This window comes from Macrosteles quadrilineatus, unplaced genomic scaffold (assembly GCF_028750875.1).
Source record: "Macrosteles quadrilineatus isolate MER2022 unplaced genomic scaffold, UCM_ALF_1.0 Scaffold_1__1_contigs__length_201487025, whole genome shotgun sequence".
Taxonomy (NCBI): Eukaryota; Metazoa; Arthropoda; class Insecta; order Hemiptera; family Cicadellidae; genus Macrosteles; species Macrosteles quadrilineatus.
Window position 1 is genome coordinate 178,721,500 of NW_026542594.1, and position 23,545 is coordinate 178,745,044.

At 30.3% G+C, this 23,545-nt stretch overlaps 1 protein-coding gene across 1 annotated transcript; it reads right to left on the reverse strand.

Annotated features, from left to right (window-relative positions):
- Nucleotides 1-4,272: 4,272 nt before the first annotated feature.
- Nucleotides 4,273-4,902, reverse strand: LOC129002867 (uncharacterized). The gene has a single exon (XM_054430971.1). The coding sequence runs from the start codon at nt 4,900-4,902 to the stop codon at nt 4,273-4,275; it is 630 nt and encodes a 209-aa protein (XP_054286946.1).
- Between the last annotated feature and the right edge of the window lie 18,643 nt (nt 4,903-23,545).

Consider the following 23,545-nt stretch of genomic DNA (forward strand, 5'->3'; position numbering starts at 1 on the left):
TGAGACACAACTCTAAGGCCTTCTTAACAGATATCGCACTCGGGAGATCTTAGAAATAACATGAGTAATGTGACGTGCCCAGGAGGGTTTTGCATCCAAATGGATGCGTTACAAAATATATTTTCAATATGTTTGCTGAGAGGTGTCGTTTGTGTTTTGAGTTTGAATTCTTTTATCAAAAATTATATATTTTTGTCATACGATAGTATATAATTTACACCATCCTTGTCGTAGATGGAAATTACACGAACTAGCTCCAACTATTGGTTTCCATTGCAGCAGAAGATTTAATAAATTTAAATTAAAGAACTGGGACGTGTTCACACCTGCCACATATACACAAAGACTCGTCGTCCTGTCCATATGTCTGCTCTACATCGGTTATTCATTCAGTTGAATTCTTATTCAGCATTCGTTCACTGTGAAATATCAGAGGAAACTTTTATATGAGTTAAATGATTTAAAAATTCAAAAATATAGTGATTCAGTTTTTTAAGGGGAGAAAAATAGTAGGAGAAATAGTAGAAATAGTAGGTCTTCTGTCTTCGATACTACTAATAACCATACTTATAACTAAATAATAGCCTTAGTTGTTAGATCATATCATATGCCATAAGCTCAGAACATAGCATATGTTGTAGGTCTGATTTAGCAAATTAACGAAAAAAGTTGTCTACAGTCAGACAAATTTGTCTTTGTATTACAGGACTCCAAACATTATAATTATCTGCCAGGCTCCCATCTACGAAAGCTTTGATAAAAAGTATAACGAGTAGACCTATATACACACATACAGCCAATTTAATTTTTACGTTAGTGAAGTTTACAGGAAACGTCATAAAATATTTTATGGCAAATAAAAAAAAAACTCGTGATCAGTTTCATCAGCTGTGGAACTGTTAATTGTCAATATTGTTTTAAACTACCACTATGCCACATTAAAAACATTGATTTTTGTTTGGTTTGCTAATAAAACACAATGTATACCCTTAAACGCCATTCTGGTAGCTGTAGAAAAGAGAAGACGTTGATGACAAATGGAAGTAGCTCATGGTAGAGTGACTTTGTTACTGTTGTGTTTTGTCAGAGTATTATCGTGATTAAACTTACAGCAGTGACTAATAATGTACATATGTCATGTATATAAGCTCAGACTTTCCTGTGTTAAGTTAACTTTATTGTTGGATCATGTGTTTGGTCCATTAATAGAGTTGAAACTAATAACCAAAAAGTTAAAGGGTTTGTATTAAGAAAAATTCAATAGGTAAAATTAGATGACAAATATACGTCTAATAGATCATAAAACATACATTAAACCAAACTGTTTACTCCAATACAGTAAATACATATTAGATGTGGTAACTGGTGATTTAAAGTAAATAGATACTTTAAGGGTTCTATACATGATATAATTTCAATGTTAAATTAGTTACAATGATAAAAAATACAATAATTTATGTATCTAAAATTATATATTTTGTGTTATTGCTGTCTTGCCATTTTAGCTACGTTTACAAGTTTGTAATATTTATAATTATTTCTGTAAATATTTATCTGCAACTTATTTTGGTAGCTAAATAATAAAAATTTCCAAACAGGTGAAAAATGTATAACAAAAGGAATAAACTTGCTTTACAAATAGGTGTCAATGGGTTGATAATTTGTTTGGTATTTTACAGATCTTGTTTTGATGCGTCAAGAATATGACACTCTAATTTATTTGTGCTAGGTAAATACTTTGATTTTCAAAAAAAAAAAAAAAAAATTTTATACATGTTCCTCAATGATATTAAGCTTTCTTGAAGGCAAAAGTGACATACAGTAATGTCAGTTACACAGTTACACAGTTGGTTATATCTGTTAGTAGATATTAACAGTTATGAAAGCGTAATTTCGTGAAGAAACTAATACAAGTGTGTTGTAAATGTCTCATGATAGAACAAATGCTGTATGATGCCGTATAGTTTAATGAAATAATATAAGTAAGAAGTTAATGAAACATAGTGCAATTCATTGTTAGTTAACTACGTATATTTGTGAAAATATATCAATTGACAAAATATTTATAAGACTCAACTCACCATTTACTGCAGTAGTTGGTAATGGAAGTAATCATATAGTAATGAATAACGGTTTGATTTGAACTTGAATATAAGCTGTAAGAAACACAAGTAAAATAAAATACTGACAATACTAGGAACACATATAATTATTTATACCTTGTAAAAGGTACCACATTTTGTATTTCACAGTTTGTGTTCATAAATATTTTAACAGTTATCAGGTCGTGAGGTTTGTGATGAAACTGGCGCTGGGCGTAGGAGGGGATGTGGATGGTTGGGGAGGGCGGTCCCAACCCCGGAGTCGGTGTCTTCCGTTGTACTAGCCATCCAACAAACGTTGGTCCTTTACTGCAGTAGTAGAACTTATGAAGTAATATGTCCAATGCTACTTAGACACCGTCGTTATGGTGCTATCAAGAATTTGTTTGTAGATTCCATTTTGCCCTAAGGGTCTCAATGGAGAGTTGATAGGTCCAATGACTACCTAAGTAAAACATTCTATATATAAGTTATTGGTACCTATAAAAAAGTGCTGTTCTTCATAAGTTCTTAAAAAGATTACAGTACGGTATTCGAAAACAAATTAATAAATACCTAACCGTACAGTTTTTAAAGTTCTATTATTTTTTTGCTACTGTCCCGAAGTGGTATTAAACAGACTGTAAACATTTATTTTAATGAAATCTGATATTTTTTATATAGGGCGTACCTGAACCCTTAAAGAATATTTAGAAAAATCGTGCCTGAGGTAAAACTAAAAATTGTATAACCATATACCACTTCTCAGGAGCAATTTCACAGATTATTTTCAGGTAGGCTAGTTCAAAGAAACTCTGTATAGCTCCTAAAATCGTTAACATTTGTTTTAATAAAAGTATTATTTTTGCAAAATGTGATCATAAAAATATGTTCTAGTAAAAATTCTAGTTAAAATATAAATTCTAGTAAAAATTGAAAATGGTAATGAAATATAGTCGACTAAACCGGTAAGAAAATCATTTATTAAAAAAAAACACCGATAAAGTAAACATGGTAACAAGTTCATCGTTACATAGAACATTACTATACTATACCCTTTAAAATTAAGGTTATAATAATAGTATATAAAAAAATACCGGTAACAAGTTCATTGTTTACATAGAACATTTCTACACCCTTTAAAATTAAGATTATAATAATAGTATATAAAAAAAATACCGGTAACAAGTTCATTGTTTACATAGAACATTTCTACACCCTTTAAAATTAAGGTTATAATAATAGTTTATAAAAAAAAAACGCCGGTAACAAGTTCATTGTTTACATAGAACATTTCTACACCCTTTAAAATTAAGATTATAATAATAATATATTTTAAAAATACCGGTAACAAGTTAATTGTTTACATAGAACATTTCTACCCCCTTGAAAATTAAGGTTATAATAATAATATATTAAAAAAAACACCGGTAACAAGTTCATTGTTTACATGGAACATTTCTACACCCTAAATTGACTAATGGCATTGAGTTAAATAATACAAATGATATCAGTTCAGGTCTATAAAGTGATAAAATGTAGTTTGCAGATAAAATAACACGTTCATTATCACAAAGAATATTTACACACAAATTGACTATTACCATTAGTTATGAGGGTGTTTCAGAACTCCCTATCAAAACTTCATGGGCACGTTCTTTAGGTCAAAACAAACAAAAAATGTCCTATAAACAATGGCCTATCTCGCTCCATTTTCCGTCTGTCAGTCTGTATGCATTTTTTACACAATTAAACATAACTTTTGAACCATAGGCCTATAAGGTATAAACTTCAAACTTGGTACATGTATTAAGAATAATAAGACACAGTTTTTAAAAAGAAATACAAGACACAGAAAATGTGTGACATTTACATAATTATGTACAATATGGGGAAAAGATAATTAAGATCTGATAGTAATGGAATAAGTAGTAGCAATTATACCTTAGACGGTTCAAAAGTTATGTGTAATTATGAAAACAAAATACATACAGACGGACAGACGGAAAACGGAGCGAGATAGGCCATATGTTTACTTGACATTTTTTGTTTGTTTTGACTTAAGGAACATGCCCATGAAGTTTTGGTAGGGAGTTCTCTGAAACACCGTAAAAGATATATCAATATAGGCCTTTAATGTTTATAAACATCATGGACAAACAAGTTTATAAACGACAAGGACTTACAGGCTTTAGTCCAGTTCTTCTATTCCACTCATATTGTCTTCACTGGAAACAGAATCATTGTCTGTGTTGTCACTTTCACTGTCACTACTGGCATCCACACGTATCACAAAACGTTCAGTCTCTTCCTCTACAATATGTTCACGGTTCAGGTAGTCCTCTTCTATTTTCTTCACATGTTCACATCGCTTCTTCCAGTCTTCTGGAGAGATCTCGACGAATTTCTCGGCTGCAAGCTGGAGAACTGTTTGTAAACAAAACTTGACGTTCTTTTGTTTGATGTAATCCTTCACTGTGGCCCAAATCATCTCAATCGGATTTAGATCCGGATGGTAGGGGGGTAGTCTTAAAACTGAATGGCCGTGCTCAGCTAAGACCGCATCTATCTTATATGTTTTTAGTTGGGGTTTTCGGAGTTTAATTAAAGCATACAACTGAGGTTTTAGCATGCTCTCGTGGTAGGGAATACCGCAGTCAGTCAGCCATTTCTGCATGTCGGTTTTTTTCCAAGATGATGTTGGCGCAGGGTTAACTTGCTTATTGTGGTATGGCGCGTTATCGATAACCAGCACGCTGTTAGGCTTCAGGTTTGGTATCAATTGGTCTTTGATCCACTTCTCATAGTTCTCAAAATTCATGTCACCATGGTAATCCCCCTTTTTCAATCCAGATTTAAACATTAATAAACCATTTGCGACAAATCCATCCTCGCCTCCTGCATGTAGAACTATTATTCTGGAACCTTTGCTGACAGATTTCTTTAGGCATCCAACTGAGCTGTCCGTCCAGGTTTTCTCAGTAGTAGTTGTGCTGTGAAAATAAGTTTCGTCCATATACACGATCGGTCTATTTTCCGCCCTATACCTGTTTACAGCCACCAAGTAGTTCAATCTTAGATTTCTGATATCGTTTTTTTCAATTAATACTTTTCTATTGGATTCAGTTTTTTTCCACCGGAAACCTAATTTTTTCACAACCTTGCGAACACACCATACACTTCCTTTGAAACCTATCTTATTCTTCAAAACGCGTAGCATTCCCTTGAGAGTAGGTCTTTCACCTTCGCTTACGTGGAACTCTTGAATGGTTTTACGTATAACTGATAAGTCAAAATCATCAAAGGTGGTTTTGGAACTTTTCTTAGGCCTCTGCTTCCTTGGCGTAGTAAATTTTGGTGACGATAGACCAGGTGTTTTCTTTTGTTCAATGACAATTCTTCTAACACTACTAAATGATATACCGCAAGCAGCAGCGACTTAAGTTTGTAGCGCCTTTTCATTTAAACGATTTTCTTCTCTTTTATCATTATCTTTTCTCATTGTATTGTAAACATTGTAAATTATTCTCCTACTTTGGCTGTGGATGACTTTTCTTTTGACTGACTTACTTGTAGTGTGAGGTGGTGAAGACGGTCCGGACATTGCTGGAGGTAGCGCGCTACACTGGTAATACACAACGGCACTACTAGGCTACAATGTTTTTAGAAAAGCAGAAACATCGTCACCGCACAGGGAGACAGACCCCAACTGACAGGGTTGTTGCCCTTGGCCATTGTTCTGCGCATGCGCAAACTTTCTCTTTGGCACCACCCACCCCCAGACCAGTTTCATCACAAACCTCACGACCTGTACAAATATCCACTAATAAGACCCTAAAATTATCACGCATTAGTATTGAATAAGATCCTTAGTTTGTTCGAATACTCACAAAAACCCACCAATATCTATTATACACCATGTTTCTTTATAATAAACTTGGTTACTATTTATATAAGAGTTTTAAAATAGAAGGATTATTTTTATTTAACACATGTTAATATTCACCAAGCTATCATTTAGGCCTATTTCCTGTATTTTTCTAAGTTGGATCGACTTAATAGCTTCAAATGAAACGGCAAAGTTAAAATGAAACCTAAAGAAAGACGTTTTTTAAGGGTTTCAGTTTGGACAAAAGAAGAATGTTTATCTCATTGGCAATACAAAGGACTAGATGGAACTGAAAGTTAAGCTAACTTGAAGTTCGTTTGTCTTTTGTTCTGATTAATTTTAATTAGTTTAACTATGTGGATTGGGCGTCTACATAACTTTCTTTTATTGAAATATAGATTAAATAGTTTCTTATTCGTCCATTCATCACACTGGTTAACTTAATTTAATTGCATTTATTAATTGACGAGGTGTTAGCCCGTCCTACGTACGGGAATTCAGTAGTCATTTAAAACCGTGTACAATTCAGATCAGCTAGTTTACACATATACAGACAAAGTTTGTTGCAGTTTTAATGTGAAAAATCATCTTGTAAACAAATGTTGTGTGACGAAATATGTTTTTATTCCATCATAGGCCTATACGATATGCATTTTAAATCCGAAAATTTTACAATAAAACAGCAATTCTGCAATTTTTACGATGTGAAAAGCGTTGAAGTGAGATTTGCAGCCGATTTGCACAGACGCACACTGATTATAAAGCCTACGGTAGAGAGAGTAATATTCAATTGAGAAGTGTATGTAGACCTAGTCATCGATACCACCTTCCATAGCATACCTGCCTCTTCCATAATAATTATCACCACAATACAACTACTATACATAATTCCCAGTAGGTCTGAATAGAAACGACCTAAAATAAAACGATAGTATCCTATAAAATTCACAGTACACATAATTTAACTTTGGTGTCCTAACATCAAAACTAATAGTCACACCTATCCTTTATATCAATTTCACTGCATTAATTCCTAAATAAATAAGCATAAACTAAGAAAAGTAAAAACAATAACAGTTTGTTTTGAAACAGCTGTTTGGTTCAAATAACATTCATTTGAAAAAAAAGAACTGGTCACATGTAGCAGGAATATAAAAAGTAAACACACTACTAAAGCTAATGACGTAATTGTTCTATCCTTGATAATTACCCACCCTCATTGAATAAATGCACATCGTAATTTCCCATATTAGTAAATTTAAACTACAATATATTCATAGTTGAAAGAAAAGTGAAATTTTCACGTTTGGGGGACGTTTGAGGTTGTGGTGGTAATTTTTAAAATCGTGATTTCTGATTATTCTTGATCTTCTTTTTATGACATCAATATTTCCGGGCCTAATCCAAACAAAGTTAAAACAGACAAACATTAATTGTAAACAAAAATCTACAATGAAGAATTAAAACATGTAAACATTGTTATTTTTCTAATCTTTCCTTGAAAAGTGGAGCAGTAAAATAATTTGCATTTATCCTTTTTTATTAAGACTCGTGTACAGAGCCTCGATTTGTACTTTGGTTTAATTAATTAAAACTGTGGTTTAAACTGTGGTCTAATTATCTCTACTAATCTTACTTATTTCCTATAATCAATGACAAAAATAAAATAACCTCATAGTTCCATAGTTTATATTTAACCAGCTGTTAGTTAAAACAAATTATATTGCTCTAAAACAAATATCAAAGATTACAAAGATTGCTTTAAAAAATAATTTGAACATCCTAGTATTTTACTATGCATATTTAATTAATCTGCCATCTTCTTACAGAAGAATTGAACGTATCAATGATTAGCATTACACATAGTATAAATAAGTCAACCCTAAGTATGTCTTTACATTTTAATCCAAATGCTGAATTTGTGATACAAAAGCTGAATGTTTACAGCTGTTATGTTAAGCAAATTATTTTATGCCAAAAGCTAGTTTAGAATCTTAGCGTCGGCTGCTAGACTTTTTAAAAATTAAAACATAATTTCTAAAAAACTGGGACCCTAAACTAAAATTATGGCTTCGACATTCCCTAGTTCTCAAAATTATCTTTCTTTCAACACAAAAATCATGAAAATCCGTCGAGTGGTTGATTCAGAATCGTGAAATAAAAAAACACTGTTTCGTTTTAATATTATAGATTGCACATAATATCATTTCAACTTAATATTATTTTATATTAGAAAATAAAGACATTACACTTTGACCAAAACATGACCTACAAAATGTATTATGAATAAAATAGTTTAACAACAAACTATACAACCTTAGTATTGAGATCGATTCAATAAAAAGTTTTATATAAAGGTAAAATTGAGGTCCTTAATATTACAACTTGACAATTTTAGGTTTTTGGTTGTATACTTTTTTTAAATACTTTAAGAAACACACTTAAAAATATATATCCATAACTCTGATAAGCCTTTTTTATGCTTCCAAAACATTTGGTGGTTTTAGTCGAGGTATTTAAAACGTTTTATACTTCTAGGTATTCCGTTACAAAAATTGTTTTAGGCAAGACTTGAAATGTGTTTCCAGATTTTTAACCACATCCTCTTTTATGATTACACGTGAAAATCGGCACTCGTTCTCAGTGCAAATATTTTCTTATTATTTTTTAAGTTTGCTTATGGTTATTTTATAAACAAGGGTAAAAACGCTATAAATTACATATTTTATACACATTTAAGAGTTGATTTTTTAATGACGGTACCTAATTCAATTCTTGGCAGAAAAAAATATTACCTTTCAAAACAATACACAATAATTTACATTGGGTCGTATTTTTCATACTTTTTTTCATCATAAACCCAATTAAGGGTTCAGACTACGTAGTTAGCTTGCATGTTGGTTCAGCATGTTATTAAATATGTTATCAAAAACTTCAATAGTGCAAATACTGTTATAGTCAAATGCTATAAATATGAAATAATGTTTAAATTATTTTGAAAACCGTACAATAGAGATTGGAGGGAGAATGAGGAAAACTTTTAAAAACAGAAATAACTTGAATAGAGCCACTTTTCCTTGAAACAAGTCCATTTACCAGATTGCCTCAATGTGACGTTTCCCAAAGTTTAAAAGTTTTATTCACAATGTTAAGATTTGTCATTACCTATTAAACCTGCAAATTAAATATTAAATCCCTATTTAAAAAGAATTGTAATGGTCCTTTAATTACAATTAATTATAGTCTCTTAGGTCATTAATTATGTATTTTAATTGTATTAATTTCCTACCTTGATAAAAACTCATTTGTTTTATATAATTCAAGATACGTCTTAAACTTTGTGATTAATTCAAGAATATAATTTTTTTAGGTAAATTCTATTCAATGTTATTAAATTGTAAAAATCTCTATTGCTTATAAGTTTAGCCAATTAAAAACGTATGTTTGTATTAAGATAGTTTATTATAAAAAAGGTACCAAATGAGCAGCTTGAAACATTCAAAAGCTAAATAAACCGAAGATAATCGTAAAATAGATAAGTGGTAATACATTCTAGAGAAAGTTAATACTCCTATACTACTATACCATTAACGATTACCTGCAAGGTCACAATATTGTAATATTCCCTTAAATTCTTGTTACAAAAATGAATCTATGACAAATAAAACTAATTCTCAAAACATAAAGTTTGTATAAAATCCTAAAAGTAAAAATTAACTAACTGTTGATATATATTTTCTGTCAATATAATAATCGGTTTTCGGAAAGGAGAAAACTATGATTTTTTGTACTGAAGGCCTTCATTTACTAGAGCAGTTGGGTTGTTATCTTTTTATTTCATATCCTTACAGTTAAAACACATAAATTAAATTCGCAAAATATTACTGTAATAAAATACACAACTCATTATTAATAAATACTGTAACATAAATATAACACAGTAGTAACATTTTGAAATGTGTTGAGGGAGTATCATGTTTGTTAATTAAGATAACAATTCTGCCAACATCAGCTCTTGATCACTCAAGTCAGTTCTTGTTTTGATTGTTTAATTACTTACTCAAACTGTTTGTCTTCGAAAGGATGTGCTACAGAATCCGTACAATTAAAGTGGGGCTAGGGGTTAAATACACATCTTAATACAAACATAACTAAAGAACAAGTCATTAAAATCAAAGTCAAAGACGTGGAACATAAAGCCATAAACAAGTGTTTATCCTGTTCCATAAAAAATATCTTTATGATATACACATACTAATTATATAATGTTTTAGGGCAAAGAAATATAAGTTATAATGTGTATAAGCCTGTTCAGTCATATCAAAATATAATTAAAGAACACCAGCCTTTAAATATTTCAAGTATTTCGGTATTTTATAATTATTACACTTCAACATTCACTGGTACAATTCATAAAAACGTTAACAGGGGATATTGGTGTATGTTTTTATATGAGATCTCTCAGGCTGATATAGAATAAAAACTAACTGCCATTCTGTATTGGGTTGATAAAGAGACGTCTAGTTTTCGATGATATTCTTTTAAACTATCAGCCTTTAAGGTTGCCCCTAAGGTGTCACTTGATAGAGCTTTACATTTAACATTTTTGAGTTGCCCCCCCCCCCAAAAAAAAACGAGTTAAGATGAAATTGGGATGTCAACAAAAAAGTGCACATTTATGCCATATAGAGTTGTGCAGAGTTTGGTTTTCCTGGTGTAACCCATTATACTAGGGGCCAGAAGAGTCATGACTGGACAAGCGCAACGTTGCAACAAAAAGTAAAATAGGCTACTCCTTCAACTGCAAACTCTCGTGGACCATACCGGCGTTAATAGAGTTAATAGTTAATAGTTAAAAGTTAATAGAGGTTGTCTAGTCCATACTTTTTCAGAACTCTGTATATACATAAAACACATAACACTACGTGGATAAAAGCGTTATTTAATTTACAAAGATGGCACGTAACTAAGTTTAGCTCAGGCTGGAATTCAATCTAATAATATAAATCTAATACTGCTCCAACTCGATTACAACTATACAAAATAATAAATGACATTACACTGTAAAATAAAAATAAAATATGAATAGTGTGTAAAACACGTCAACCTATGTCTTATGAAAAATCAATGTTAAAATGTCTTATAAAAGATTCAAAAAGCTCAAAAAGTAGCTAGAAAATCCAGTGTTACAACCTAGAGTTTTTTTTAGGTTCCAAATACAAGCTTTGCGACAATGTTATAACAACGAAACTCATTTACCAGATAATTAAAGCCATATTTACATTCAACTCCAACTTGATTGTATTGTTTAACTGGAATCTCTTCGTATTTTCTGGAATTATAATCCAACTAGCTGTACCCGCGGGCTTCGCCCCGTTTAACTTCATAAGTATTCGCATGGCTCATTCACGTCCTGGTTAAAGTTCGTTCGCTACGCTCACTCACCTTTAGGTTGGAGCTCGTTCGCTGCGCTCACTTGCCTTCAGGTTAGCTCGTTCGCTACGCTAACTCGCCTCCAGGTCGAAGTTCGTTCGCTACGCTCACTCACCTTTTGGTTAGAAATTAGCTGTTGTCATATATTTAAAAAAATTAATAGTGCTGCACCCTGTTGGTAATCCTTTTAACTTTTATGCTATTGAACATCATAGAACAGAACCAACTTGTTTAATTGAAACAGCTGTTAAGATTCATTAATTCCTTTTAAATATGATAAATCATAAGATTAACATGGGGAACTACAGAGCCACTGGGGCGGAGCCCGAAAGGGTTTTTTGAGATAAGAATATGTTTTAATGTTAATCGGGAATGTGAGCTATCATCATGCCAAATTTCAGCCCAATCCGTCCAGTAGTTTATGCGTGATTGAGCAACACACACACAAACACACACACAAACATACACACAAACATACACACAAACTCACAAACTTTCAGATTTATAATATTAGTAAGATTTACTTATATTTTTGCTCTGTAAAACCAAGTTTGACATAGTTTTCTAGAAAATAACTATTTTTTATGTATACACATTTTTTATAATTAATTACAAAAAATATAGTTAAAGTGTATTTTGTAAGTGGTACTTTGGTTTGTAATAAAATAATTAAAAAATACTTAATGTGGAATACAATTAATACAAACGTAATAAGGCTTGTGTAAAACCACTAACGTTATTATACACACTCATTTAAAATAAGGAATCTAATTATTTTCAACAAAGTCATCTTAATAAACCCGGAACAGTATTTTTTAACCCAAGATCAATACATAAGCCAAAAATTAAAATTAAAATATGTATTCATTGTTTAATCACGGAATCACCCTTTTCCCTTCTACATTCTGATTAAAATTTTACAATATTCCTTTTCCTACTGTTACTTGACAAAGCAGGCTGTCTTGTACTGATTATAGCAGTGTTATTATAGCAAGTAGCCAATTGTAGCATTTACTTACTCTTGCTGTACTATTTCTTTTTATCCGCACTCAAAAATGCCAACCAAATTAAACAAAAAATGTGCTTTTCTTAGGCACGTAATACGTGTACTCTTGAAAACATTTTGTCATTACTGAAAGATACTACGACTAAGATCAAGCTGGTGCAGTGTTTCCTATTTCGTTCAACGCTCAGATTTAACCTAACCTAAAACGTGTTGTATAGTGGTTGTATTAATAGTCAAAGATAGTGTTTGAAAGACTAACTGTTTCAATGCTTTATAGCAGGCCTAACTGTAGGAACAACATAATGTGAAATGCGAGCACAAAGAGCCACATTGCACATACTAGTTACACAAAACTATTTCTAGCTTTAAACAAATATCTAAACCAACAAATGAAGAATTAAATTCAATTTATAAACATTTAATTATTCATTTAAATAAGGTTACATTCATTATGTAACCTTTAAAGAAGGTTACATTCAAGGTTAAAACCAGCAAAAGGTCGATCCTTACTGTAAAGGCTTGTCGGATAGAAACGACGAAGAACACACAAACTCAACAGCCAGTCAACATTTACATTCCCAAAGTTTATATAGTCAGTAGCAGAGAACATCTACACTGTTTGGTGGCAGGAATCGACTCTTAAACAGACTGCTTTACCTTAAAACTAATTTTAGTTGAGCCACCCCCTTTAATAATATGTTATTATTATGATTTAAAATAAAAATGATACATGTGTTCTTTCTTCGTGTTTTTTTTTCAAGTTGTTCCCTTTAGGGTAAAATCTATTAGATTTTCCTTATGAATATAGATGCATACTGAAAGTAGTAGTAGTAGGCGTTTTAGTATATACTTGGATAAGAAATTGGGTAGGTTCAATATTGAACATGGTTTAAGCAGCGATGACGTAGTTAATTGACGTATTTGGATGTCACCTTATATTCAACCTGTAATAGCATCAAAATAAATCAAACAACCTAATCAATATGTTGTAATTATCCAGTTGATTTGGAATGTGTAAGTTCAGTTAGTTTTTATAATACACAGAACATATCATTCAGAAAGTTTGTAGAATTATTTCTCCTTGTAAAATTTAATCACCAATTTTAAAAGACATTTTGATCCATATTTTTTGAGTCCCTCCCTCTTAATTATTATACTCAATCTAAAGATATTATATGCTATATTATAGTAGTAAAAATCAATATAAACGTAGAGTTGTATATTGTGCAATATCAAATAACGTTAAGTGCTGTTTTAGAATTATTTTATTACGAGGTGTTAGCCCATCCTACGTACGGCAATTCAGTAGTCAGTTAAAACCGTGTTCAATTCAGATCAGCTAGTTTACACAAAGCCAAAGTTTCTTGCAGTTTTAATGAGAAAAATCATCATGTAAACAAATGTTGTGTGACCAAATATGTTTTTATTCCATCATAGGCCTATACGATATGCATTTTAAATCCGATAATTTTACAATAAAACAGCAATCCTGCAATTTTTACGATGTTAAAACCGTTGAAGTGAGATTTGCAGCCGTTTCGCACAGACGCACACTGATTATAAGTAGCCTACAGTAGAGAGAGTAATAGTCAAATGAGAAGTGTATAGACCTAGTCAACGATACCACCTTCCATAGCATACATGCCTCTTCCATAATTATTATCACCACAATACAACTACTATACACAATTTCCAGTAGGTCTGAATAGAAACTACCTAAAATAAAACGATAATATCCAATAAAATTCACAGTACACATAATTTAACTTTGGTGTCCTAACATCAAAAATAATCGTCACACCTATCACTGCATTAATTGCTAAATAAATAAGCGTAAACAAAGAAGAGTAAAAACAATAACAGTTTGTTTTGAAACAGCTTTTTTGGTTCAAATAACATCAATTTAAAATAGAACTGGTCACGTAGCAGGAATATAAAAAGTAAACACGCTAGTAAAGCTAATGACGTAATTGTCAATGATTATTATCCATACCGTTATCAGTTCTATCCTTGATAATTACCCACCCTCATTGAATAAATGTACATCGTAATTTCCTATATTAGTTAATTTAAACTACAATATATTCATCGTTGAAATAAAAGTGATATTTTCACGTTTGGGGGCGCTGATATAGGCGCCCCAAACGTAACCACAACTGAACACGATTTCATAAAAGGATGGTTTGTCTAATTGCAGTATCCTAGGTCAATGTTGAAGTTGTGTTAAATCTATGTCATCCATCTATTTATCTTTGTATAAAACCCGGCTGAGGTTGTGGTGGTAATTTAAAATCGTGATTCCTGATTATTCTTGATCTTCTTTTTATGACATCAATATTTCCGCGCCTAATCCAAACAAAGTTAAACCAGACAAACATTAATTGTAAACAAAACGCGTAGCAAAAGTGCTTGAAAAGTGTAGCAGTAAAATAATTTGCATTTATCCTTTTTTATTAAGACTCGTGTACAGAGCCTCAATTTGTACTGTGGTTTAATTAATTTTTGTTAAAACTGTGGTCTAATTATCTCTACCAATCTTACTTATTTACTATAATCAATAACAAAATAAGAGTAAATAAAATAACCTCATAATTCCATAGTTGATATTTAACCAGCTGTTAGTTAAAACAAATTATATTGCTCTAAAACAAATCGAAGATTACAAAGATTGCTTTACAAAACTATTTGAACATCCTAGTATTTTACTATGTATATTAAATTAATCTGTCATCCTCTTACAGAAGAATTGAACGTATCAATGATTAGCATTACACATAGTATAAATAAGTCAACCCTAAGTATGTCTTTACATTTTATCCAAATGCTGAATTTGTGACACAAAAGCTAAATTTTTACAGCTGTTATATTAAGCAAATTATTTTATGCCAAACGCTATTTTAGAATCTTAGCGTCGGCTGCTAGACTTTTAAAAATTAAAACTTAATTTCTAAAAAACTGGGACCCTAAACTAAAATTATGGCTTCGACATTCCCTAGTCCTCACAATTATCTTTCTTTCAACACAAAAATCATGAAAATCCGTCGAGTGGTTGATTCAGAATCGTGAAATAAAAAAACACAGTTTCGTTTTAATATTATAGATAGTACACAGCTAGAAGAATTGAACCAATATATATTCTTTGCGCAAACCAAAGGTATTACAGCACAATGGGAGCAATAGGTTGTGACGGATTAAATCTTTTGTGTGTGTAAAAGAGCTGATGTTGTGTTTTTCCATATCCATTATGGCATCAATTATGATGATGCCAATATTGGTTAATTAAAAAATGGCTATGAAATAAATATATTACAATTAAAATATGTTCTAAGATGGTATTTTATTTTGTACTAACCGTATGACGTAATGTTTTAATGTATGCATTTTTTGCGGTCGTGAATATACAAAATGAAAAAACAGGATAAAAAAACACTTGCTCAATTAAGACCCTTTATTTATTTATTAATTTACTTCATTTACATCTTATTAATACACTGTCTCCAAAAGCTGTAAGCGTAAGAAATCTGTGTAATGTAACCCCAAACCAAATTGCTTGTAACGGGTTAGCTCTATGTCATTATACTCAGACTGTTTCACTTGTTGGCAAATTTAAAGTTCAAATTCATATCAAGCCCTAATTTTAGTTTAAGTTTTAGAATCTTCATCAATATTTGAGTAAATATGTGTAAAGGGTTCAATGTACAACTAAGTTGATATTTTCACACCCTGTAAGGTGTGCTAGACATACTTTCGTGTGTGTAAAATTTAGAAGTATACAGTCAATGCACAACAAAAAAACTTACATAAAAAGTAAAGAGTAGCAATTATTTCATAAACCAAGACGGACACACTTAAAATAGTTTTGATTTTGTTGTATGTAGGCAGACCTAACCTTAAATACTACAATTTTCTTTATTCATTAGGGGTCAATAAGGAAAAAATGCTCTGTAATTATTGACGTAGAAAAAACAAGGCTAAACCGATACCTCTCACTAGCTAGTATGTTAATGAAAAAGAGAAAAAAATTCTCAAACGAAAATACGTAAATCTTACTAACCAAAAAATGAAGTAACCATGAAAAAAAAACTCAAAGATACAATCATTTAGTTTACAAGTAAAACTATAAATAAATAAATAAACTCCAATATTCCCATCGAGACATAAAGCTGGCTGTTATTTTTGACATCATAAGTGTAGAATTTACAGTACGTACAAATATTCATTAAAATAGTGCCATGACTTTTAAGATTACCTTAATTCTTTTATAAAAGTTAAATATACAACCCCACAAATTAAAGGCTAGTCCCAAGATAAACCATGTCATTAAACAGCCAGATTAGCCGGATCAATCCTACCCAAGCCAGGTAGTTAAAGACCTCTGTGAATACTTTGAGGCTCTTAGCTGATTAAGTTAATTTTCCACCCTTCGCCCTTACAAATTGTTACAATATTTACCTTTCTTTTACCAAGCGTGAAATGGCCATAAATTAATTAAATTTTCAGAAATCTTTTGGGCATAATTTTTGTATAGAGTTGATTAATAATTATAGTTGATCAATAATAATTACCAATAATTAGACTTGATTAATTGTAATAACTAAAATACGTTTCATAAGGGTGTAAATTTAAAACCTTCTTTAGTTTTATGATGTTTTTTATTTTTTAATTTACAGGTGTTATTATTTTGTAAACAATATTTTCTACGACTTTTTATGTGTTAATCTAATAGTAAGGGAGAAATACATCATTATTTGCAAAATGTAATCTCAAATCATTACTTATCACTTTTTCCCTTACTAGAAATTGTCATTTATCCATCTCAAAAGGTTATTAGAATGGTTTTTTCTTTCAGACTGTCACTGCCATTTTTATCGATATTACATCATTGACACGACCAATGAATTTACATTTTTGAACCCTCCACAACTTAGGGTATGTCAAACATCAAATTGCAACGTTAACGCGTTAACCTTGCTTTAAATAATAATGCAAAATTGCAACAAATAGAAGTAGTGACAATTTATGTTAAATACAAAAAGAACATAACTTTATTCGAGAACTAAAACTATTTGTGAACTACGCACATTTTTTAAAAACTAAACTTGCAAAGAAATATCTTTGATTTCCCCAGGGAAAGCGTGTACTCTACAGCAGTCACATGAACAATAGATACGTACGATGCGAAACGAGCAATGGGACCTTCCACTTAGGACTTTAACATAGTGTCGTCGTGCTAGGAGGTCTCATTAAAGAAATAAAATGAAAGAAAACATTTTAAAAACTGTATTGAGTTGAGAAATTGTTACATAAAACAGTGTTTACGGTGGTTGGCAGAACAATGTGTTTCGGTAATACTTTGTAAATTATAATGGTTAGGATAAATCTTTATGTCTTAGTAACCACTGGCAATGTGCCAGTAATAATACTTAAAAAACACCCTCGTACTTAAATAGTTATGATGATACAGACAAGCAACTAATCTACAGTAATCAGGCAATATAGAATAAACTAATGTGTACTAAACCATGTAAAAATCATAGCCATATTTATATTTTATTTTTCGTTAACCTTTACTTTATAAGAAAGCATGAATACAAGTTAATGTCAGTGATAAATTATGAGGCAATTGCCCTTTTACATGAAACATTCTTTTATGTAGGATGAGTGTTTTTGTATTTCATCCTATTGAATAAAAAGATTTATTTGATTACAAAATACAGTAATATAAAAATGTTAGCAGTTATCGTGCACCGTTTCATAGATTACAATAAAATACGAAAGTTTCAAGCTTTGGTTTGAATTATACTCAATCACCACTACCTATTTGTGTAACCTCGTTCAAATGGCATAAAAAATGGTTTTTACTATTTTTGTTCCCAAATGAGGTAAAAAAAAACATTAAAATATTATCGAACATATATTTAAAATGTATTTGCTATGTATTATAGCATGATAACTGGATATAGGGGTTCCGTAAGTTATTATACGCCATTGATTTCTTGGATTGAGTAGATTCAAAACTAAAGTTGCTTTCATTACCAAATATTAGTGATGAATGGATATCAATCAAGTAATTGTATTATACATTTACCTTTGAGGGATATTTAGTTTACACAAAGTATGTTGCTAAATGAGCGAATTGGTTAAGTAATTCATTAAAATTGTATAGATTATTGTGATTAACCATTGAATATTGTTTAGTCAAAAAACAATTTAGTAGCATTTTGATTTAACAATCAAAATTGGTAAAATGTATACATGAATGTGAAGGTATGGCAAAAAACTAAACTTAAATTACAAGATCAAATCAAATCAAAATAAACTTTGATTAAAAAAACGAATACAGTGTTAACATACACACACACTTCAGTGAAACAAAACATCTTACTTACAAAATAAAAATAATATACATAAAAACTAAAAAAACTTGGTTTTTTTATGGGTTCACTTAGATTTGTTGCATGTGTACTGGTTCTCTAACTCAGGTATATTCAATTCATTTGAGCTATTTTACCAATCTAATCCAAGAAGTTAAATGTACTGCAAGTAATTGAGAATTCTCTTTGTGACGTAGGATTTGGGTTGTCTATGAAACGGTCCGAGAACAATGCCAGAGAGTTAAAGCGTTCACGAGCAGTTAAACAATTCTACACCTTGGCTAACTTGGCATGCAATTATGTAAAGTTTAGGATTCATTTATTGTTTAGTACCTACTAAAATAGGTATCTGTGCCAATAGATTGATATTGTTCAATACAGGAAATTGTATCGTTGATTATACTTAGGATTTCATACATATAATTATAAGTGTTTTGACTCTTAATGCTGCATAATTATCTTTAAGTTTTACAATACACGTCGCAATTATTTTTAAAATTAGTTTTGCTTATGTGTTTATAATTTTTTTTTTATTATTATAGACATATTTTCTTTTTATCATTTATAGACAGATAATATAATTTATGTATCAAATTACATTTGATACAATTGCTGCAACGAGTTGGAAACTAGAACTCTAAATATTTACTGAAATGATCTTGAATAAAACTGCAATACTTGAATCATCCCCATTCTTAAAATAATAATTTATCATTTGAATTTAGATCAAAAATACTATTTTCAGTACGACTTCCTTTTGAGACCTTTCCATCAAAAACTGAGGTCCGTAAATATGCACATCTAGATTGAATATTTTCTTTTACCTCCTTTCAAGTTCTGTCGGTTTGACAGCTTCCCCAAAAACATGTTCGCATTTAAACATTGTACAAAAAATGTATAAAACCTTTAAAAATACAATTTATTATTTTATCAACCTTAGTAAGGTTGATACTACAACCTTTTTTAACTCAACCTTAGTAAGGAGCTTCAGAAAGTTTAATTAAATAAAGAAAATTGTGTTCAATATTTTAAAAATGTAATATCAATTTTACGATGTTATCGAACTACAATTTTAATTTCTCAAATATAATTAAAAAAAACACTTCTATAGGGAAATATTTGTGAATTATAGATAAGAATAATTTATTTAGAATTTTGAATAAAAATTGAAATATTGATATCTAAAGAGTTACTATTTGTTGTAGAATTTAATTTTCTTTTTACTTAGTTTTAAAAGTTTAGCTTAGTAATGTAAAGACAGAAACTTGTTTGTAAAATAATGCAGTCTACAGATAACGAATTATATCAAAATCTTTGCATTGCTTATTTATATAAGCAATGCTATATAAAAGGTGTAGGTATTATTCGTTCAGGAAACGAATGATTCTTTTTTATTAACGTTGTATAATAATTGTATAAAATAAAATAAAACATTTGACATTAGTTCATTTATAAAGCTTAGAACCATTTTAAAATAATGCTTTAATAATACATGATAAAATCTTTACAATTGTTTTCTTCTTACGTAAACTTGAAATGCAGCTTGTAGTTGCGCGATGTAGTTGAACGATATTAATCGCTCACATTTTGTTTATGAGTTAACGCTATTATAACCACTATTATTTTTATATTTTAAACTTTAATACATGTACAATGTTCTAAACTCGTACTAAATTCCATTGTAATATAGAATGTATAACGTATTTGAAGGAAAAAGCTTAGACCTAAAATGCCTGTAAATATAATTTGTTTAGAATGGTTTATGATTTTGAGATAAAATAAATGTGTATTTATTCAGAGTTTCAAAGAGTGAAACAAAGTGAAACACGAGCTATAAAACTACAGGTGACCACCAGCATTTGTTAAAAGAAGATACTTTAGATGTGTCAGCTGCAAAGCAAGTTTTTATTTAATACCACACTGTAGGAAACAAATGCAAAGGTTCTTTTACATTTTCAACCTAAAAATACTGGGACATGTACAAAATATAGCTTACCAACTAAAGTTAATTAACATAACTGGTAATATTTAATATACTACATTGTACCTGGAAGATGCACTGAGTTTATAGTTTATGTATTTAATTTGCTTTGACTTTATTGGTTACAGTTTTGTGTGAAATTCGATTCACACAAATAAATAATAGACCCGTTATATAGTTCATAGAATATTACAGTTTGCATTATTATTTTACCAATTTACTTTTTTAATATTGCACTCACAACTAATGTTTAATTTTATGAGACAAATAATGGCTACTTTGTTTTGTTAGAATGTTAAATATAAATGAAAATAATAATAAAAATAGTTTTAAGGACAAAGCTACTTTGACGTTATACGGTTTGGAAATAGCTAGCGTGCTCCCATGGTATATTTGCAGAGCAATTTCAATGCAGGCAAAATTATCATTGTTTTAACTTTTAGTCTAGTATCAGATAGCACGCTAGAGTAAAAAATTCACATTCGTTTTGTTTCTGTTTTCCTAGCCTAGAATGAAATTAATACGTTTAGATTATTCATACTCCAAAATCAGTGTTGTTTTTTTTTTTCACAAACCGATCCTGTAAATGCGTCTATTTTCTCTTATAACAAAATATTATTTATTGCATTTTTTGTACAACCTTTAAAATCTATTATTATTGAAAAAGTATAACCTTATATACCTTATATATACCTTATATATATATACCTTATAACCTTGTAACATTTACTTTGTACTGTTAGGTGAGCGAGCAGGTCTAGTGGCAGAACTAGAGACTTTTTTAGTCCATGATGTCCCAATAATTCAAAAATACCAAATCATCAATGGATGTTTTCTAAGTTATAATTCTGCAGCCCCTATGCCCAGCCTGGAGTGATATGAAAAATGATCCTTGACCATATTTAAAAACTTGTATTTGTAAAAAATTCAAATTTTGTCCATTCATTAGGCCCTAATAGTGTTTTGAAATGTGTAATGTGTTATATATTTTCAATTTTGCCGTAAGAGATAGCGCCTTATATAACAATTAATTATCCGGTTATTTATATTATTGTAGTCTATAATATTATTTTTGAAATTTTAAAACCTATGAACATCATTAGATACTCTCAACTTTATATTGAGTTTGAACAGATAAATTTAGACGAACGAGAGACAAAGCATTTATAGAAAGAGAGGCTCATTTACTACATAATGGACAGCGAATTTACATTTTAATCCGATCCTATTTTCCTTAGTATCAGGTTTCTGTTTCTCTTAATACATCAGTTTAGAGTGAAACTCATCAATGCATTTAGCCTCTGTATTCATTATTTGGTTTCTGAAAATATGTATTTTTTATTAGACCTTGAGTTAGCAGAATCTTGTAACTTGTTGAATATCCATGTATAAAAATACATTATAAAATATACAAGGTGAATAAAGAGTCAAGACCCATAGTAAATATACAGAACTATCCAGTGGTCGGGCAATGTTAGCAGAAGTTTTATTTCATAATTTTTTAAATGTTGAGTGTCCCCAAAAGATGGAAGATTATGAGGACAGCACTATTTTTTTTTAAATGTAAACCTTCTCCAAGTGACACATAATTTTGAAGTGTTTCAAAATCTTAAAAGAGTGATGAAAACCAGGTTTCGCTATCTCATCTCTGTTTAAAATGGTATCTCATCAAATGTTTAATGACCTATACTCTTACATTAATTTTATTGTGTAAAAAAGCAATTCCCCTTCCTCCCTCATTTCTGACTAAGCAAATATTACAGAGTTCATTAAACAAAAATTTTTTTATATAAGCCATTAACTTTAAAGATTAAGGCGTTAAAGAATATATGTATTAATTAAATAATCAGAAGTGCTTAAGTAGTCCAACATTGTTTCTAATATATTTAAATGTTTTGCCAACTTAGTGTGGCATAGCTACTTATGAGTAAATGTTTTGCCCCAAAACAGAGTTCAGGTCAAGAGGGACTCTGTAATACCTTTATTACCTTTATTACCTTTGTTTATAATCTGCCACTAGCCCACCCCTGACGGTGATGACCTATTCACAAGTTTATGAATGTAAAATGCCACAGTAGTTGCATAATGAACTGAGTAGTTGTAATATTTCCCCTTGTACATAACTATTTTAATATTCCTTTTTTTTAAACTAACTGTTTTTTATCAACGTAATGGCACAGTCAACCCATGAAAATACAACTTGAAATCAATCATCATCAAATTGATGTATTTACAAACAATTACAGGTAAACTGCCCATCACAAAATGTTAACATGCACAGTTACCTTTCAAAATGGATCTTACTTAGGCAACGTAAATAATTTAGCCAATTAATAGAGGCGTTTGAAATGTTCAAAATATTTATCAGCTGTTTTTGATGTTGCATTTTGTTTCAATTCTCCTATAAGTTTTGGATTTTGAGGCATGTTTAAGGTAACACTCCTTAATAACACATTCTGCAATTTACTGAATGAAAGTAAGAGTTAACAGTTTCAATAATGTTGTAAACTGTTAAGACTTCTCTTGTTTTGAGTTGTAAACAAATCAATTAAATGCAACTTTTTATTTTCAAATAACATTGCTTAAAGGAAAACGATTTATTTTTAAAGCTGATTCTTTTATATGTTAAGTACAAGTACATTATTTATTTGTAGGTGTAAGTATCTCATCTAATGATGTTTTCAATTATATAAGCTTTACTTCCCATGTAACATTTTAATTTTACTACACAAAAGCTAACTCGTTAACGAGTGGGAACAACATCTATTAATAATACACAAT